Source organism: Phalacrocorax carbo, chromosome 1, assembly GCF_963921805.1.
Source record: "Phalacrocorax carbo chromosome 1, bPhaCar2.1, whole genome shotgun sequence".
NCBI classification, from domain to species: domain Eukaryota; kingdom Metazoa; phylum Chordata; class Aves; order Suliformes; family Phalacrocoracidae; genus Phalacrocorax; species Phalacrocorax carbo.
This window is the reverse complement of record NC_087513.1, coordinates 132434807-132453302: the sequence shown is the minus strand read 5'-3', so window position 1 is coordinate 132453302 and position 18496 is coordinate 132434807. Positions and strand designations below refer to the sequence as shown.

Sequence of the window (18496 nt, the reverse complement as noted above, 5' to 3'; positions counted from 1 at the left end):
AGAGCAAGCAGAGAATTTTGCTCTTGGTAGGGAGAAGGTAATGTATGAGGAAGCTGAACAAGACCCAGGGACAAGAGAGGGAGTGAGTGGCAGGAAGGGTCAGCCATATGCACAAAGCACCGTGTTCAGAGGTTCTTCTGCTAGTCAGCCATTGTTCTCTCTGCACCCGAAAGCACCAGGGAAAGAAGAGAGGTTCTACTGTTGCTGCTGGGTATTTTGGCCCCTTTGCAGTCTTCACATAGACAGGTTTTTCTGCACATCTCTCCCAAAATGTAGCATCTCCTGTGTCAGGGGTGTCAGGATGCTATTGTCACCAGCCAGCTGCAGCAGGGTCACCGTGAGGAACACCTCAAAGCCTCAGCTTCCCCCTATCCATCTCCTGTCCCTTTCCCTGGTGGGCTGCTGACCCAGGCTGCTAAGCAAATCCTGCCACCTGCAGACAGCGGGAGTCATTCCATCCCAGGTGCCATCTGGCCTTGCTATAAACCTAAGTAGGCCAGGAGGACACTGTAAGTATTTGTGTTTCACGAGTTGCACCAATATAACTGGTGTGTGCATGAACACCATTGGTGCACGCGAATCCATCGGTAATCTCTCCAGGGCTGTGCAATATTGATTGATAAAAGTGCAGGCTGCAAACTTGCAGACAGAGATGGCTACACAATTCAGAAGTGGCCTGGGACCTCTTGGGCTGGAGCAGTACCTTGGCAGCCCTGGGGAAAGCCCCAAACAGTCCTTCGGCATAATGCTTTCTCTAGCTGCAGAGCCACTCCCTGCCTGCAGTACAAGATCTCCAGCAAGTCTATGCTTGCTTTCCAAGAGAGGAAGTACTACAGACTAAAGATACTTTAGGAAAAATGCCTTCTGAAGCAACTCATCAACCTTTTCACCTTGCTTTTTGTTCTCTTGGAGACCAGCTGCTGCTGTTGCTCTCGTTGCTTCATGAACGACATCTAAAAATGCTTAGCAGTGCAGAGCTGACTTGCAAAATTCAAACTTCCTACAAGTTGTATGCCAAAAATGGCTCCACAAGAAGGCCCTGTGTAGGCTTGCCTTTACCAGTGTTAGCAAGAACTCCTTTGACCCTAGCAACAGCTGAAAGCAGCACTATCTGTCTATTCACAGGTAGATTTCATCATAGCAAAAGTGACAATATTTTCAGATTTTTTAAGGCTTTCATCCCTTAAATGTGAAACATGGTAGCTTTATATTGCTGCTTTTACACATCTCAGCCTGTACCAAGGCATGGTGTACCTCAGAGCACCTCCAGGGTGGCTGCATAGCATCCTGGGATGCTGAGCGCTGCCAGGGCTCTGTACTATCACCCAAACTTAAAGCTGAAGAAAGTCTGGTAATTTTGTCTTCCAGCAAGCTGATACCAAGCCTGGTTTGCTTTTCTAATCAACAGCTAACCAAATACATAAAGAGTTAGGCTTCTTCAAAGCATCTGTCTGCAGAGATGGCTACCTGTCTTCCTACTCTGTGTTATGGAGATGAGGCACATTGACCGAAGAAGAGGTGGGCAGCAAAGGAAGGAGGTGAACAGTGCAGTGGGGACCCAGATGAAGCTGTGCCTCACAGCTTCACAGATGCCCACTTTCTGTCCTCTCTAATGGAAGCTGAGAGCATAGTTTGAGGAACATACTTTCAGTGCCATTATGCCTTAAGCATGTACCAGATGTGCTGGGCTCTGTGCAACCCTCCAGACCCAGCAGACACAAGCACTTGTGATACCAACAGGTGAACACCATTTATTTTCTGACTTTTTCTGTTGTTTTGGGTTTTTTTTTGGGGGTGGGTGGGGGGGTGGGAGGGGCAGTTTGCCATCTTTCAGCTGGATCAGTTCAACGTTCAGCTACAGGATTACACGGGTGCTGATGTCAGTGCTGATGAAGGAAAGCAGGGGCAGGAGCCAAGGGCCAGGTGTGGAGCCAGGGCGGCAAGGTGAGCAGTTAACCTGGTTTAGGCACTACACTGCAACCCAGTGTGCAACCTCAGCGTGAGCCTCTGAGCGGGTGGCAAGAAAACGGGAGGCTGGCCAGAGAGATCAGCAGATGCGATATGTTCAGAAGGCTCTTTAACGCTTAGTTAAAACTTAACTTCTTGAACATTTCCCAGGAGAAGGATGCTTGTGAAATTCAAAGGTTCTGTTTTAACACTGTAGTTACTTTATGCACGTAAAAATCTGTCACGGAACGCTCTTTACAAAGACCAACTCGCGTATGGCAGAGCACGAAGCGCTCAGCCCCGTGTCACGGCGCCATCCCGCGCTGGGCGGGCCGCGGCAAGCGACCGCCAGAGCGGGATGAGGCGGCACGGCTAGGGGGGAGATGGCACGCCACAGCAGCCCTTTGCCCGTCCAGCTGGCCAAGGTCAGCATGAGCACTTGCCAGGCCCCAAGCTTTTTGAGCAAATTAATCTTTTTCACATGTAACGACCAGCTGCTGAGCCCCTCCCGCCGCAGCCTGCCCGTTACCCTAGCCCCGCCCCGCCAACCGCCTTCCCCTGCCCAGCCCCGCGCATGCGCGCCGCGGGGGAGGGACGCAGGGAAAGTCGACGGTTGGCCCGCCGCTCGCGAGCCAGGCTCGGGGAGCGTGTCGGTTGGCCGGAGGGGCGGGCTGGGCCGGGCCGGGGCGGCTGAAGGAGACTCGAGGACGGGGACCCGAGGCCAGGCACCGCTGCCCCTCCCCGCTCCATGCGCAAGATGCTGCTGGCCGCGCTCTCCCGTGTGCTGCAGGGTCCGGCAGCCGCCGCCGCCGCCGCCGGGAGGACGGTGAGTGCGGCCGTTATCTCACGCCGGCAGGCGGGGGACGTCCTGAGGGCGCTGGCGCGCGCCCCTTCTGGGGAGGCCGAGATGGGGGACGCTGCCGGTACCGTCTCAGCCGTGAGCGCGGCGTGCCCGGGCCCTCAGAGGCCGGGCCATTGGTTTGTCCTTCGGAAGCGGCCCGGGTGCGGAGCCGTGTTGTGCTCCGCAAGGCGCCTCCGAAGCGGGAGGTGGGTGTCCGGTGCCGCTGCTCCGAGGCGAGGTGCCTGCAGGGCCGCTGTCTCCGCGGGGCGTGACGGTGTGGGACGCGGGCGGCCCGTGGGGCTCGCACGGGAGGGCGGGGCGCGGCGGCGGCACGGGCCGCTGGGAAACCGACGGTGGAGCTGCCCCGCCCAGGGACCCCCTGTCCTGAGCTCTTTGCTGTATTTTTAATACATGAAAAAAAATGTTCTGCTTCGCTTCTGAAGTCCTTTTCCCGGCACTTCGCCTCGAGTTATTTTATTTATTTGTATCTTGGCCGTCAGCATAGGTCAGATCCCAAACAGGGCGTAAACATGCTCTTCTCCCCCTGTTTCAACTTCAGCCATCTGACCTTTTTTGAGCTGCTTCACCTTTCTTTGCTCAAACCAACACTATCTTTTCACCTTCCTGAGTTTTCTTCAAACGCTGTTATTTTTGGCACTAGTGTTTCATTCGTTGTGTTTTATCTTTTTTGTGCGAAAAAGATGATCTTCCTTTGTGCATTGGGGCTATATGGAATATGTATCTAAAAGTACTTCCTAACTTACAAGTAAAATATCTGTATTAAAATTTTCAAACGTGGATGTCTAAAATTAGCTCCTCTTTCTGGTACTTGGCTAGCTCCTGACACCTGCATTTTCCTGGAAGTCCAAACTAGGTCTGGTTTGGCTATTTTAATACAGATTTCTGGATCCTAGTGACTACTAAATATGTAAATATTTGTCTTGAATTGTTCCTTTGCAGTTAACAGCAAAGGTATACATTACCAAATAAATAGAAGCAGCCGTAATCCATAAAGCAGTATTTTATACCTACTTTGAGTGTGAAGATGGATTTCCATGATGCAGAGCTTACCTGTAAGGAGATTACTTCCTACAGTTTTCTAATTAGCTAATAATTTGCTGCCTTCTCCTCTCCTAATTGTTACAGTTACTTACTTGTCTCTTTTTTTTTTTTTTTTCCCTCCTCCCCACTCCCACCCCATGTTGCTAACCCAGGGGGCTGTTAGTGAGGTAAGGCCTGAATCAGTTTTGTCAAAGTTTGTTTTTTGACATGTGTACTGGCCATGTATTAGAACTTTTGCTTTTATGTCATATTCAGGGCAGGGGGGTTGGACCAGATGGCTGACAATGGTCCCTTCCAGCCTTAGCCGTTCTGTGATTCTGCAAATCCCAAACTCTTGATTTACTTCTAGCTCTAGAAGTAAAATAGCTTTTCTTCACCAATAATAGTGATGCATTGTGGTAAACAGTGTAGAAATTTTGCTTAAATCAAAATCTCTAAATATGTAGTCTGATAACGGGGCGGGGGGAGGAGGGGATCATGATTGCTAAATCAGGTATGCAACAGAGTAGGTAACCAAGATGGAATAAGACTTTTTTCCAAGCTTTATACTTATCAATCGGACCTTTTTTGGAGACAGTGACCTGGACATTCTCAAAATTTTGAAATAATGAACCTTCAGCTAAACATATGTGAATTCCATGGTTGAATGAGCTACTGAAATGTATGTGTAACTTAATTAGCAATATGAATTTGCCACTAAAGATGTAGTGCATTCCTTAGGCTATGGCCACAATGCATGCAGGGACAGATAAGCATCAAATCTGATGCTGCAGTGAAACTTTAGTACTAAAGTTCTGTAGAAATACAAGATGTTCATTAGCCAGTAGACTGTGCTTATCCTTTAAGTCAGAACAGTAATGTATGGTCAAACATCTTTCTTATTTCTCCCCTACCATGCCACCCTTTCTGTCGTTCTGTATTTCGTCGTTCCTCAGGTACGTCACCTTTTATGTTTCCATATAATTTTTAAATAGTGGCCACGCTGTTACCCACTTAAATGATACTGTCTTTCTTCATTGTTATTGCCTTGCATCCGCCCCAACTTCTCTTCCTATTGAAAAGAAAGAGTGAGAGTAGTTCATATTCCAGAAATCTGCTGGGTTTTTTTGGTTGGCTTGTTTCTGTTCCTGACCCTCCGCCCTCCCCCCGTACCCCGAGCGTGCCTCCCCCCCAGTAAAGGTTTTATTCTATCAAGGAAAAATTCCAGTCAGCGCAGAGAGCCATAAAAATCTCCATTGGCTGTCTCTGCTTATACAAGCAATCTGGCACTTGAAGGGAAAGATAGTTATTTTTGTGGTTTTGATGCTCTTCAGAGTCTTTTGAAATTCACTGGTTTTAGTTTAGATAATCAAGGGTATTACAAATTTAAAATTCTGTTCTCTTTTTCTAATCTTAATTTAAATGCTGGGTTATAAAGGACTTCTAGCGCATATGTACAAAATAAAAGTTCTCTAGTATTATTAGGATATGCCACTACTGAGTTTAATTCACAAATTATTTTGATTTGGTGGGTACTGTTAGAAAGTATTTGAGAATACACCTACTTTTTCTTGATAATTATATTGAAATATTGCGCATGTTTTGGTTTTGTCTTTTTTAAGGCCTCTCGAGTGATGGTAGCATCTCGTAACTATGCAGACTTTGCAAGTGAAGCTACGTTTGAAATTAAGGTAAAGAAGCTGAATGCTGAAAACTGGTGTTCTGTGTAAGTGCTTGTTGTAGATCTTGACATGATGGACTTGCCCCCTTACCTTTTCAGTTGGAAAAATACTCTTTGAGTTTCCAGAACCAAACCTCTCACTGTCTGGCCTGATTTCTAAATGTCGCTGGAAGTACCATGCTTGGCATTATGTGGTCCTGTCACTTGTTTCTAAAGAATGTGAAGTTGTGATTCTTTGCAGCTGTGAGAATGGACTCACAAAGGAGCTGAATAACCTTTTCTGTTCCGAGGGGAAGAGTATGAATGTTTCCTTAATGCTTTTAAAACAAATAGCTGGTGTTTGCTGCCTACCTTTCTTTCCATCTCCCTTCTGTTTATGGAGTCATGGGTGCCGTGTCCCAGTTGTGCAGCTGACTGAAGTCCATGTGGATTTTGGAGGAAAAAATACAGCATCCTCTTTAGTGCTTGACTTGGTGCTACTCAAAAAGTGTGTGTTACATTCTGTCGGCTTTCCACAGCGGCTAGGTCTTAGGAAAAAGTGATGCTTCCATTGCCAGTAGCTTTTGTGCTGGCTTTTCATTCAAGAATTCATAAAAAAATCCTCTGAAGTAAATTATTTTCCTTTTTCCCACTCCTTGCTTGTCTGTGCCTGTGAAGTATTGAAGTTATTATCAGGCAGAAGGGAGGGAAAATATGTCTGTATGAAAAGTCTTTTCTGAGCAGATACAAGGTTTAATGTTTGGTCCTGTGTTGATGACAAGAAAATAGGATGAATTACTTTCAAGAAATTACTACTTGTTCAACCTTGCAGAAGTGTGACCTCCATCGCCTGGAAGAAGGCCCTAGTACCACAGCAGTGATGACTCGGGAGGAGGGGCTCCATTACTACAAGACAATGCAGACCATACGACGCATGGAGCTGAAGTCTGACCAGCTGTACAAGCAGAAGATTATTCGTGGCTTCTGCCACTTATATGATGGTCAGGTGAGAATTTTTTTTTCCAAGAGGTCTTATATTGTTTTACCCTACTTAATGTAGGGGTTTGAATAGAGTGGAGAGTAAATCTAGAACTGAGTGTCTGTGTACGATGGCTGAAGTTGTAGCTGGATCCTGCGGAGTCTGAGTTCATTATTTCTGTAAGAACAATGTCTTAGCATGCGAGGAAATCCCTGAGATCTTGGGAGAGCTATAGGAAGAGAGAGGAGGCAAGGTGAGCTGAAGATCAGCTGAATCTAAGGAATGAGCAACTGCAGCTTATTAAGTTCAACACATTTGGAGGCTCTCCTCTTCCTCCTCAAGCTTCATTGATGTTTTTTGTTCCAGTGTCTCATAGATCATGTGCCCACTAAAAAGCAAGAGCCAGGAGAAGGAACTTCACAAGCTTAGTGAAACGTGCTGTTTGTCTGTTCCCCCCTGCCACTTTTGAATTGCAGTTGTTTATATACTTGGTTTGGGAGATGGGTCTAGAAGTTGTCTGTGGGTGTTCGCAGATCCTAGTTCCCCTCCTGTCTGCTTTTGTTAGTCACAGTCAGGTTGGAATTTAGAGCCTAAGGCTATTGGAGCTCCAGGCCTGCCACCCCTTGGGATGCAAGGCAGTCTCCTGTATCCATGCTCTTCATGTTTTCTGCTGATATCTGACGTATGGGGGGGGTCATAGCCCTGCCACACTGTTGACTGTGGAAGTTGTGTGCTTTTCTTCATTGCTAAGCTTACCTTTCCTTCATAACAGGAGGCTTGCTGTGTAGGGCTTGAAGTTGCCATAAAGCCTACAGACCATGTGATAACAGCTTACAGAGCTCACGGCTTTACCTATGCACGAGGAGTGCCTGTTCGAGAAATTCTTGCTGAGCTTACAGGTTTGTGCTAAGTAAAATGAGGATTCACCTGCTCTGTACTTATGTCAGAATTTTTTATTCAAATTCAAAATGATGTTGATGCACAAAGTATACCGGGGGCTTCAGAAGCAGTTTAGTGACATAGCAGAATAAATCAATTTTATAATTTTAGGATGCAACCACTTTTTACTATAAAATATAAGTCATAAGGAATATTTAAGTGCTGGTGCTTCCAAAGCGCAAATTCAGAACACTTTTCTTGATACCATATGCTGTATTTGTTGTGCTGCAGCAGCCTATTTAAATGGAACTTGCTGATGGTAGATGTTTAGTCTCAATAGGACAGGGCATTATCCTCCCTGGGATACAGACATGCATTCTCAGAACTACACTGCTGAAGTCATAGGAAGACTGGTAAACACTGCCTGTAATGATAAACTGAATGGTTTGGGGAAATTTGACTGTTGCAAGAATATTAAGTGGTCTTGATCTAAGATTTTGCAGAAGGGAGAGATGGCTATTCACAATAGGGTCACAGGAGGAGCAGGGAAGAGAAGAGAGGATCAGCCTGCTGAGCTCCTAGAGATCTGGGACCAGGTGCCAGGAGTGAAAAACGAACATGGACTTTTAAGGCCTTTATGAATCATAGGTATAATAAAGACTTGATCTGGGAATTTGCACACTTGAAATGCTAATACAGGAAAGCACACTTTGGAGGTAGAGGAGAGGTCTAGTTTTGTATGCTAAGAATGTATGTGTGTGTTAAGAGTGCATATTAATAATGTCCATGAAAGTCCAGAATCTAGTGGATGATTGACTTGCCAAGTGTCGCTGGGTACTGGTAAGAGAGAAAGTAAATGAGGAGGTTGTCATGACTGAAGTCTGCTATTGCCCCTGATACTACAAATGCCAGTGGTGATGTGGGTTCTTTTTTACCTTTATTTCTTTTCATGACACACATCATCTTCTATAGCATTATGTTTGGGTTCAGTGGGGTTCTTCTAGTTGGGAAAGAGCAGCGCAGCTGGACTGTTGTTCCAAGAAATGATGCTTGGGGCAAGTTTCTGTAGCAGAGTGCTGCTAGAGCTGATTCCTGCAAAGATCTTGACTGAAGGTGCCAAACTGGAAGACAGCCTGAGTTACAATGACCAGGAAATGACAATTAAGAAGTCTTTGAAGGAGCAGGAAGCACAGTCACCCTAAATAAGACTAGTAGATAAGATCCTACAGGAAACAAACTATAGAAAAGGACTTTTCAGGAGAATTGATGACTCCCTGAGAAATGGTTTTGTCAGTGCAGATTTTTCTAAGAAAAGTAGAAAGTACAGCAAAAAGTGACATTGGTCAATCAGGAGTTCGTTGCTAAAATACAAGAAAGGATTGTACAAAAAGGGGAGGATGATTACTGAAGTTTAATTACACTTATGAAAAATAGTTTTCTGATTAAAATTAGACAATTTTTTTTCCTTTGGCCCTGGCTGGCAGGATTTGTAAAAGCTCACATGAATCCAATTCATGCACATATGAAGGGTACAAGAAAGACCAATAATAAAAATGATCCACTCTTAAGTAAGAAAGAGAAGTATGAATTCCCGAAAGAGATCCAGCATTCAGCTTCCAAAATAAACACCACGGCTAAGGCAAGAAACCCCATCAAACAAGCTGTGCTTATTAGAAATAAAATGGAAGCCTCTGTGGTCATTAACAAGATGGAATAAGAAGTGGAGCAGGCTGATGAGAAATTCTGTTGTCTCAGATCAGCTCATTCAAATAGGGCTTGTAATGCTTCACAGACCACCAGTTATCTTCAGACTACAGCTTGAATAAAGCTGGGCTGGGTGAATTTTTGATTTTTATCCTGGGGCCGGGTGGTGAGTTGGTGGTGATTTTGTTTGGCTTTTGTTTTTTTAAGTGTCCTATCTAATTCTTACATCTGGCTATCGTCACAGGAAAGAAAAGTGTAGATTATTGCAGCTGATTTGGAACAATGTTCATATCTTTCTTGCTGAAGACAAAAGTAGTAAGGACTGTATATACGTCTTACAGATTACCTATGTGAGAAATAGAGACCGTGTTGGCTATTAAAAAAACCCAACACACATTTATCAGAAAGTGCTTTTGTACAGTAGGACACTAACTTCTTGGCTGGTTTTAAAATTTCTTCTTAATCTCATTCTGCATTTCCTGAATTATGTTTTCGTTCATGGTGAGAGGCTGTTGTATCTCAACTCCACATAGATCTAATCACAACAAGATGGTCTTGGTGTTACTGCCTTTAGAAATTGAATTAGAAGTTCCCATTTGCGTAGTACTTTTCTTCCAAAAAAAAAAAAAACAAAACCAAACTTGGTTGTTATTCATGTTTCAGGTCGAAAAGGAGGATGTGTGAAGGGAAAAGGAGGATCAATGCATATGTATACCAAAAACTTCTATGGTGGCAATGGCATTGTTGGCGCTCAGGTATATACATGACTTCTACTTTAAAGCACAAGTTGAATTTGGCTCATGTCCTGTGCCAGTGTTTTCTCTTGTTTCTGTGGTGTGAGCTTGTGTGCAGATACCATTGCTCTGTGTGCTCTGTGGCTACTAAATCTGTTACATCTTTATTCTGGTTTGCTCATCATTTTGTAGACTGTAGCAAAAATTAATCAAATGGAGAATGTAGTTAACGTTTATATTTTGGCTGTAATACAGATTGGAACAAATGGAAGTGTGTTGATAACCACTTTTTTGGGGCAGGTCTCGTTACGGTTCACGAGCTGCTTATCTCCAACTCCTCTAAACATTATTCTAAAATTTTGGTTTGGCCTGTGCTCTGTGATAGGTTCCCCTCGGCGCTGGGATTGCACTAGCCTGTAAATACTTCGGTAAAAATGAAATCTGCTTGACGTTGTATGGGGATGGTGCCGCCAACCAGGTAAATGTGATTTGTCTGATGTGGCTCTGTGAGGAGGACTGTGGCTGTGGGTGATCGGTTTCCCTTCTGTGAGCTCTGCCCTCCCACCCAGTAGTGGGAGAGCACTTTTCACCCTGTCAGTGTGATACCTGCAAGACTTGGAACGTGTGCTGAGATTTCTGCTTTCTGCTGCAAGGATGCTTTATTAAAGGAGTGCACCGATACTGAAAAGCAATCCTAGAGAGAGAAGGCAACACACCCCCTCTGTCCTACAGGCCACTGCGGTTTTTCTTAGGGCTTTTGTTGTGAAGCACTGTGCACTGAGACCAGCTGCACACAGGTGGCCAGGCATCTTGCAAATTTTGAACACTGGCAGGTCTTATTTGTGTTGTCTTTAGGCATTTGAGTAGGGGTGCGTTTCAAGTGCTGTATAGTCTTCAGAGGAGTGGTTCTGATGAGCAGTAAAGAAGTTAAATGCTAGATGTTCTTTGTATGTCAGGAATCTAGCATGTGCTTGGATTTCTTTTTTACCATGTTTTGCATCTGTCCCTCTCCTTCCCCCCACATCATTTTGAGCTCTACCCTTGTCGCTGGAGTGGAGGGGAAGCTTCGCAGCTCCCTCCTGGAGGGCTCTAAATATTGAGGGAGTGTGCGGGTCTAATGTTTAATTATTTGAACGCTGCATGAGTCACGGGAGGAGGGAGTTCCGGTTACTCTTATTATCCTCTATCCTCTTTCCAGATGCACATGGCTCACCGAAGTGTGATGCCCTGACATCTCTGTGCTGTAAGGAGAGCTCTGAACAACAGCAGTCAAGGTGACAGTGCTGCTGAATAGGGAGAAACATGTAACTTCATTTCTGAAGACAAAGGAGAGGACAGAGCATCTTGCAGAGCCACTTACTGTTGACATTCCTGCTGGTCTTTTCATGTTACCAGCAGAGATGTTAAGCCAGATAAGAAATTGGTGGTTTAGAGTGTCCTGTTGATATAATTTCCCACTTTCAGAACAGACATGGAGAGCTCAGTTCTTGATTTTTTCCCTGTCTGACTTAGAGTAGCAAGGCTGATGCAGTCACTGGGGTCGAACTTTTCTTTTACTTTGCTGTAGCAGCATCCTGCGAGATTTGTCAATTGGGAAGGTTTTTAACTGTTGCTGAAATACTGCAGATCAGTTAAAGTTGAAGGTTTTGTGCTACCCTAACACAAATACAGAAATAGCTTATAGAACTTAATTTTTAAACTTATTAGTTGAGATTAAAGTTACCTTATATAGCGTAGCTTCTCTTTTGTTCCTGCTGAGCTGCAGCAAGTGGCTGGCTTCAGATTACTTTCAGTACTAAAATTTCTCTGGCTAGGCCTCTGCAACTGAATGGTTTTCAGCAGAGCCTAATGCTCGAAAGTGGGGCTCCTTGGCTAGGTATAACATGCTCTTTTTCTCTCAGGGCCAGATATTTGAAACGTACAATATGGCCGCCTTATGGAAGTTGCCTTGTGTTTTCATCTGTGAGAACAACCGGTATGGAATGGGGACTTCGGTTGAAAGAGCTGCAGCCAGTACTGACTACTACAAAAGAGGAGACTTCATTCCAGGGCTCAGGGTGAGTATGACCCCAGCTCTTTTTGAAGCAGGGGTGGAAGTGGGAGGATGCGTGTGCACACCCCTGCACAATACAAACATATTAATTTCTTTCATCTATAAATATATTTATAAATACCTTCTTAAATATAGGAAAAACTGAAACCGAATTCCTATTGCACTTGTGGAATTACTGAAATAGGAAGTTTGGCGTTTGGCTTTTTTTTTTCTGTCAACTTGTTTCTGTTTATCAGGTGGATGGCATGGATGTTCTCTGTGTTCGAGAAGCTGCAAAGTTTGCAGCTGAGTACTGCAGAGCTGGGAAAGTAAGTCTGCAATCATCGCTCCTTTTCCATAGGTGAAATTCTTAGCCAGACTATTGCTGCAAAAAATGTTCCTCATCTAGCTCATTTTCTGCAGTCACTGTTGAAGCATTATTTGATCTTTATTTCCTCTTTTTTTTTTTCTCCACGGTATTGAACCTGTGAGTGGTTCTTTAATTTTCTTGACTTCATTAACCTGCAATTGGCATTAACCAAGCACTTAAAAAACCCCCATATATTCTGATACTCTGTCATCTTTTCCTTTGTTTCTACACCAGTTAAATTCTGTTGTGAAAGGTGTTCTGGCTGTCAGGCAGTTCTCTGTGAAGAGATTAATTAGGCAAAGTATCAAGGAAAGCAGCCATCGTTCTATATTTACAGTAAATGGAAAGTGAAGTAAAAGTTTGAGTCAGCATTAGTGTCCGTCACCCAAGTACGATGCGCTGTTCCTGAAGATCTTTACTATTTGGTGAAACAATGTTTGAGCTGGGAATGTTTTACTGAGGGGGGTATGCACAGCTTCCTAGTTTCTGTAAAAATTCTTATCGATAGAATACATTGCAAATTGCAGTCTTGTTTCACAGAATCACAGAATCCCAGGTTGGAAGAGACCTCAGGGATCATCTAGTCCAACCTTTCTAGGAAGGGCACAGTCTAGACAAGATGGCCCAGCACCCTGTCCAGCCGACTCTTGAAAGTGGTCAACGTGGCCGAGGCAACCACTTCCTGGGGGACATTATTCCAATGGTGACTGTTCTCACTGTGAAAAATTTCCCTCAAGTCCAGTCGGAATCTCCCCAAGAGCAACTTGTGTCCATTCCCCCTTGTCCTCTCCATGTGATTCCTTATAATAAAGGAGTCTCCATCTTCTGTGTAGCTGCCCCTGAAGTACTGGTACACAGTGATGAGATCCCCTCTGAGCCTCCTTTTCTCAAGGCTGAACAAACCCAGCTCTCCCAGCCTATCCTCGTATGGCAGCTTCCCAGTCCTCTGATCATCTTGGTGGCCCTTCTCTGGACCCCTTCCAGCCTGTCCACATCCTTTTTGTATAGTGGGTACCAGAACTGTACACAGTACTCCAGGTGTGGCCTGACAAGCGCTGAGGAAAGGCAGCTCCAGTTCAGAAGGAAATCATCCTGTGTTAACACCCACATATCAGTATCTTTTACCAAAATTCTTTCTCCAAAGGAAGAAAAATATATTGTCTTAACTGTGGTTGAAAGGAAGGAGGTCTACAGTTCTGGTAGGTATCACAAAGATCCCAAGAGGAAAAACACAACCCTAGCCTATCCGGGTGTAACTTTGTCACTGAGCTGTCTATACCACTGAAAGTTGTAATGAAAAAACATAAACAAGACAAAACCAGCTGACCCACCTCAACAAGATTTGTTCTTGCTTTTCTCAAAATGCATAGCGGTGAGCGTGACAAAGCACAGGAGATTTTGCACCAAACTCCTACCGGAGCCATTAAATCCTTTGTGCCTGGATTGCCACGCTAGTGCTGTGACTTATCACGACCAGCTGCAACCTGCAGCAGCTTCAGGAACTATTCCGCAGCGTGCTCTGCCATAGATGCTACGCATTTTTTTTTACTCCCCAAAAAGTATCCAGCTAGCTCTAGAGAGAAAATGTGTTGGAACAAGTCAATTGTGCAGCACTTCCAAGGAGAAGGCAGAGTTTCACAGAAGAATAGAGGTTCTCACAGAAGAATAAGGTTCTGTGAGTTGCAGTCTTATGGTGCAACAACAGGCAATGAGGAATAGTCTGAGTAATGGTGGAATGACATTGTAAGGGAAGAAATTGTTTACTGCTGCCTGATTAAAAACATAAGAAATGCTTCCTCTATCAACATACGCTTTCAGTTTGAAAGGAGTTAAGTTTCATTTTGCTGGTTGTGATAATGTTATGTGATAAAACTGAGAAAAAACCCAAACATTGAATTAAAATTTGTCATGGGTGCGATTCACCTATAGCAAATACTTGCTGCTATAACAACAAAGTCACTCCAGCTAGTAACACTCTGTATTGTTTTTTTTTTTCTTTTGAGGGTCCTATTGTGATGGAGTTACAGACATACCGTTACCACGGCCACAGTATGAGTGACCCTGGAATAAGGTACTGTGACTTTCTTTCCTGGCATTTGCTGAAAATGAGTAAGTACTGATGATCAAAATCCTGAAGCTGTCATGGATGCAATGTTTAAATCCATTGTGAAGTGCATGTAAAGGTTATGATGACATTGCTATGAGCAGTCTGATCACTTTTACCGTTGCTCTGTTGATAACCTGCAGCCATGTAACATACTTGTTTTGCTTGCAGTATTAAGGGATTTAGTTTTAGAACAAGCAGTAAGGCAGTTAAACTTCTGTGCCTTCTATTAATAAAGTCTGTTTTCAGTGTGACTTTATGGTGTGTTCTAATTAAGCTTTGATTGAAAAGCAGCATGCTTTTCCAGGTTTTCTAGAGTATTTAAAATCCTGTAACCTAAATTTTAGGAACAGTTTTGACTCTCCGGCCAAGTAGAACACTTCTTAACAATACAACTATACATGTGCCAAAAAGAGATGGACTTTGTGAATTTATCTACGTGATGTATCGCTGGTGACTTGTAGTGAATTTGCATGCAGTGAGTTACTTAGCACCCCACCCCTTCCCTTGTGGGGATGGAAAGGAGGAAGTATGGCCCCTCAGAGTAGCTGTCTTGCGCTGGGATTGCTCCCCTTTCCTCAAGTTTGGAGTGACTTCAGCTCTGTTGCAGCCTACAGATCTAAGAAGTGTTCTCAATGTAGCTCTGCCACCCTTTGTGTGAGGAGTGTCGCTGTAGTCACTGCATTCCTGACAATTCTTTGGTCACACCTTTTTGTGAAAGTGAGCTGTGTCAAGAACCTCACCTGGCTGCTCATGGCTTGGACAAGTGCACTCTGCTCTAGGTTAAAAACTGGCTGGACGGCTGAGCCCAGAGAGGTGGTGAACGGAGTCAAATCCAGTTGGTGGCCAGTCATGAGTGGTGTTCCCCAGGGCTCAGGGTTGGGGCTGGTCCTGTTCAATATCTTCATTGATGATCTAGATGAGAGGATTGAGTGCACCCTCAGTAAGTTTGCAGATGACACCAAGCTGGGTGGAAGTGTCGATCTGCTGGAGGGCAGGAAGGCCCTACAGAGGGACCTGGACAGGCTGGATTATTGGGCCAGAGCCAATGGTTTGAGATTCAACAAGGCCAAGTGCCAGGTCCTGCAGTTGGGTCACAACAACCCCATGCAACGCTACAGGCTTGGGGAGGAGTGGCTGGAGAGCTGCCCAACAGAGAAGGACAGAGAAGGTCGACAGCCGGCTGAACATGAGCCGGCAGTGTGCCCAGGTGGCCAAGAAGGCCAACAGCATCCTGGCTTGTATCAGCAATAGTGTGGCCAGCAGGAGCAGGGAAGTGATCGTGCCCCTGTGCTCGGCACTGGTGAGGCCACACCTCAAGTACTGTGTTCAGTTTTGGGCCCCTCACTGCCAGAAGGACATTGAGGTGCTGGAGCGTGTCCAGAGAAGGGCAACGAAGCTGGTGAAGGGTCTGGAGAGCAGGTCTTATGAGGAGCGGCTGAGGGAACTGGGGTTGTTTAGCCTGGAGAAGAGGAGGCTGAGGGGAGACCTTATCACCCTCAACAACTACCTGAAAGGAAGTCGTAGCAAGGTGGGGGTCAGACTCTTCTCCCTAGTAACATGCGATAGGACGAGAGGAAATGGCCTCAAGCTGTGCCAGGGGACGTTTAGGTTGGATATTAGGAAAAACTTCACTGATAGGGTTGTCAAGCATTGGAACAGGCTGCCCAGGGAGGTGGTGGAGACTCCATCCCCGGAGGTATTTAAAAGAAGGGTAGCTGTGGTGCTTGAGGATATGGTTTAGTGGTGGACTCGATGATCTTAAGGGTCTTTTCCAGCTGTAACAATTCTATGACTCTAAGTTCATCTCTTTGCTTGTCTTGCTCCTAGCTATCGTACTAGAGAAGAAATTCAAGAAGTGAGAAGCAAAAGTGATCCCATTACTTTGCTGAAGGACAGAATGGTCAACAATAACCTTGCTAGCATTGAAGAATTAAAGGTATGGCTTTTAGTTGCTGTTTAAGGAAGCTCTTCAGCATTCAGCACAGTAAGGCTCTCTGAAAAGCACATCGTAAGGCAGCATGCATCGCTTGTTCTTTTGAAGCTTGTTTTTGGGTGAGAGTGAAGTTTTGTTGCAGACCAACTAATGAAGCTGCACTCTGCTTTTGGGTGCTGAGGGTAACACAGCAGCACAAGGCTGTGCGTGTGGGTGTCAGCATTTCAAATACAGCTCTTGTTACGTACTAATGTGTAGAAATCAAAATTACTCAGGCTTTCTCCACTACCTAGGAAGGGGGTAAGTGTCTGAAAGGGAAATTATCAGTAGGGACAAGTCCTGGTGAAGGAGCCAGGAACCCTCTCGGCAAATGTTGTAAATATTTTCATCAACTCCATTTAAAAATGATTGACACTGACACTCTGTGTTTCGCAGTCAGAACTGAAACTGTAGAGGCTCAGTGGGGTCATGTTCTTCTGGCAGTGTTACCTGGGCTGTCCTAAAGGGACAAGTTTGCAGTTTAGTATAAGACCTAAGTTTTCACAGCTTTTTAACTTGATGTTTAGAGGCAGTGTTAACGCTAATTCTGACCAATACTTAATCATTGTGTTTAAATTCAAAATTATGCTGCTTTTTCTGAGCTTCTAATGCTTCTAATAAGCATCCCTTTTTGGTTTAGGAAATTGATGTGGCAGTAAGGAAGGAGATTGAGGAAGCTGCTCAGTTTGCTACCACCGACCCAGAGCCACCACTGGAAGAACTAGGTAACCACATCTACTCTAATGAGCCACCCTTTGAAGTGCGTGGCCCAAACCAGTGGATAAGGTACAAGTCTGTCAGCTAAAGGCCTTTCTGTTGGGGCAACTTATTCTTAATGAATAAGTGAATGAATTTACAGGAACTATGATGACTCAGAAACAAACCTTAAGCTTATTTAAAAGCTCTTGCAAAAGAGGAAAGGTGTTGGGAAATCCACCTCAGTATGGATTTTCTTAAATGTGCTCCATGTTGTTGCAAAAGGAGCTAAATTAAGAGAAAGCAGCAGTTTATTTAAAATGCTATATATTTGCTTTACTGACTTTTCTTTGGATTGCTGTATGTGTTATGTACAGTGTAAAAAATATTAAACTTTTAACAACATTTATCTGGTGAACTCTTTGCTTTGTTTCTTGATGAACCACTTTCTAAAAAAGGAAAAAGAAAAAAACACAAAAAAAGCCATTTTGATGCTGTGTTTTTGCTGCAGGAAAGTTACGAAATGAAAACATCACACCAGGCCTGTCTTAGTAGTTTGGTGAGAGTAGCTTTAATACAAAAAGCTATATCCATTCATTTGGGGAAGGGTGATGTATGCTCTAGCATATGCCCTCCTGCTCAAACCATCAGCCAGCAGAACTGCAACACGTTTTAAGTTCACCATTTTCACAGTGCTAAAGCCAATCTAGGTGGGTGGTGCCTGTTTGCAGAAGAGGGTTTCTTTTTTCCCCAGCTAATACTTTATACTACATTGATGGGTGTTTGACTTGTGTTACTCGTTCATAAATTAAAGTGCATTGACACCGACTTAAAAGCTGTTACTATTCACTGTGCGTTATGCTGATGGTCAAACAAGCTGCATAACTGTGCAAAACCTGCAGGGCTGCTCTATGTACATATATACACCTAATAATTTAAGTGTTAGGAATGTATCTTTCATTTGCTTATTCCGATTGCATGGTCTCCTTCAGAAGCTTTAATCTTCTGCACCGAGGTCTTACCAGATGTCTGTCGGTGGTTTAATATTGCGTTCCAAAGTCTGCAGAGAAGACCACCCCTGGATGAAACGAAGAGAGAACAGTTTAGGGAGAAATCCCTCCTCTCCATTACTTTAAAGCGAGCAAGAAGTAAAATGTAGAAATCCCAAGGATATACCCATTATGACAGTACACAGGAAACACTACGCTTGTTTAAGGCTATGGCTAAACCAGCTTCTTCCAGGTCAGCCGGGGTGGTGATGAAAGGACTTGAATCAATGGGGTCGGAGAAACAAGTTCTTTATGCCTAGTTTCTGTACAATCTGAATGGTGCAGAAATAGTTCCCAACCTTGAGAAATGCCAAAACTCCTGTGGCTTGAAGCATGCTGGGTGTAGTTGTGCTGTGTGAGTTAAGATGTGAAAAACTTTTGACAGAAAATCAGAGATGAAATTCACAGCAGTTACCACTGAACTATTGGACCTATTAAAATTATTTATAAAAATTTTTTTTACAAATTAAACTCAACAATGAACT

At 44.3% G+C, this 18496-nt stretch overlaps 2 protein-coding genes across 3 annotated transcripts in view; one reads left to right on the top strand and one right to left on the bottom strand.

Moving 5' to 3' along the window:
• Positions 1–2551: 2551 nt before the first annotated feature.
• Positions 2552–17367, top strand: PDHA1 (pyruvate dehydrogenase E1 subunit alpha 1). Of its 2 annotated transcripts, XM_064474595.1 has the most exons (12): positions 2552–2773; positions 4003–4017; positions 5452–5520; positions 6322–6495; positions 7241–7367; positions 9715–9806; positions 10171–10263; positions 11687–11842; positions 12075–12146; positions 14191–14258; positions 16122–16230; positions 16907–17367. In XM_064474595.1, exons 1-12 carry the CDS (start codon positions 2696–2698, stop codon positions 17069–17071), a joined length of 1218 nt encoding a protein of 405 aa, XP_064330665.1. In that variant the 5' UTR covers positions 2552–2695; the 3' UTR covers positions 17072–17367. The 2 variants fall into 2 exon arrangements, with proteins under 2 accessions (XP_064330665.1, XP_064330676.1); XM_064474606.1 differs by lacking the exon at positions 4003–4017.
• Positions 17059–18496, bottom strand: part of MAP3K15 (mitogen-activated protein kinase kinase kinase 15) — a 97652-nt gene continuing 96214 nt past the window's right edge. Inside the window, exon 29 of the mRNA XM_064474582.1 lies at positions 17059–18040. Within this exon, the coding sequence (XP_064330652.1) occupies positions 17920–18040 (121 nt within the window). The 3' untranslated portion in view covers positions 17059–17919. The remainder of the gene's footprint in view (positions 18041–18496) is intronic.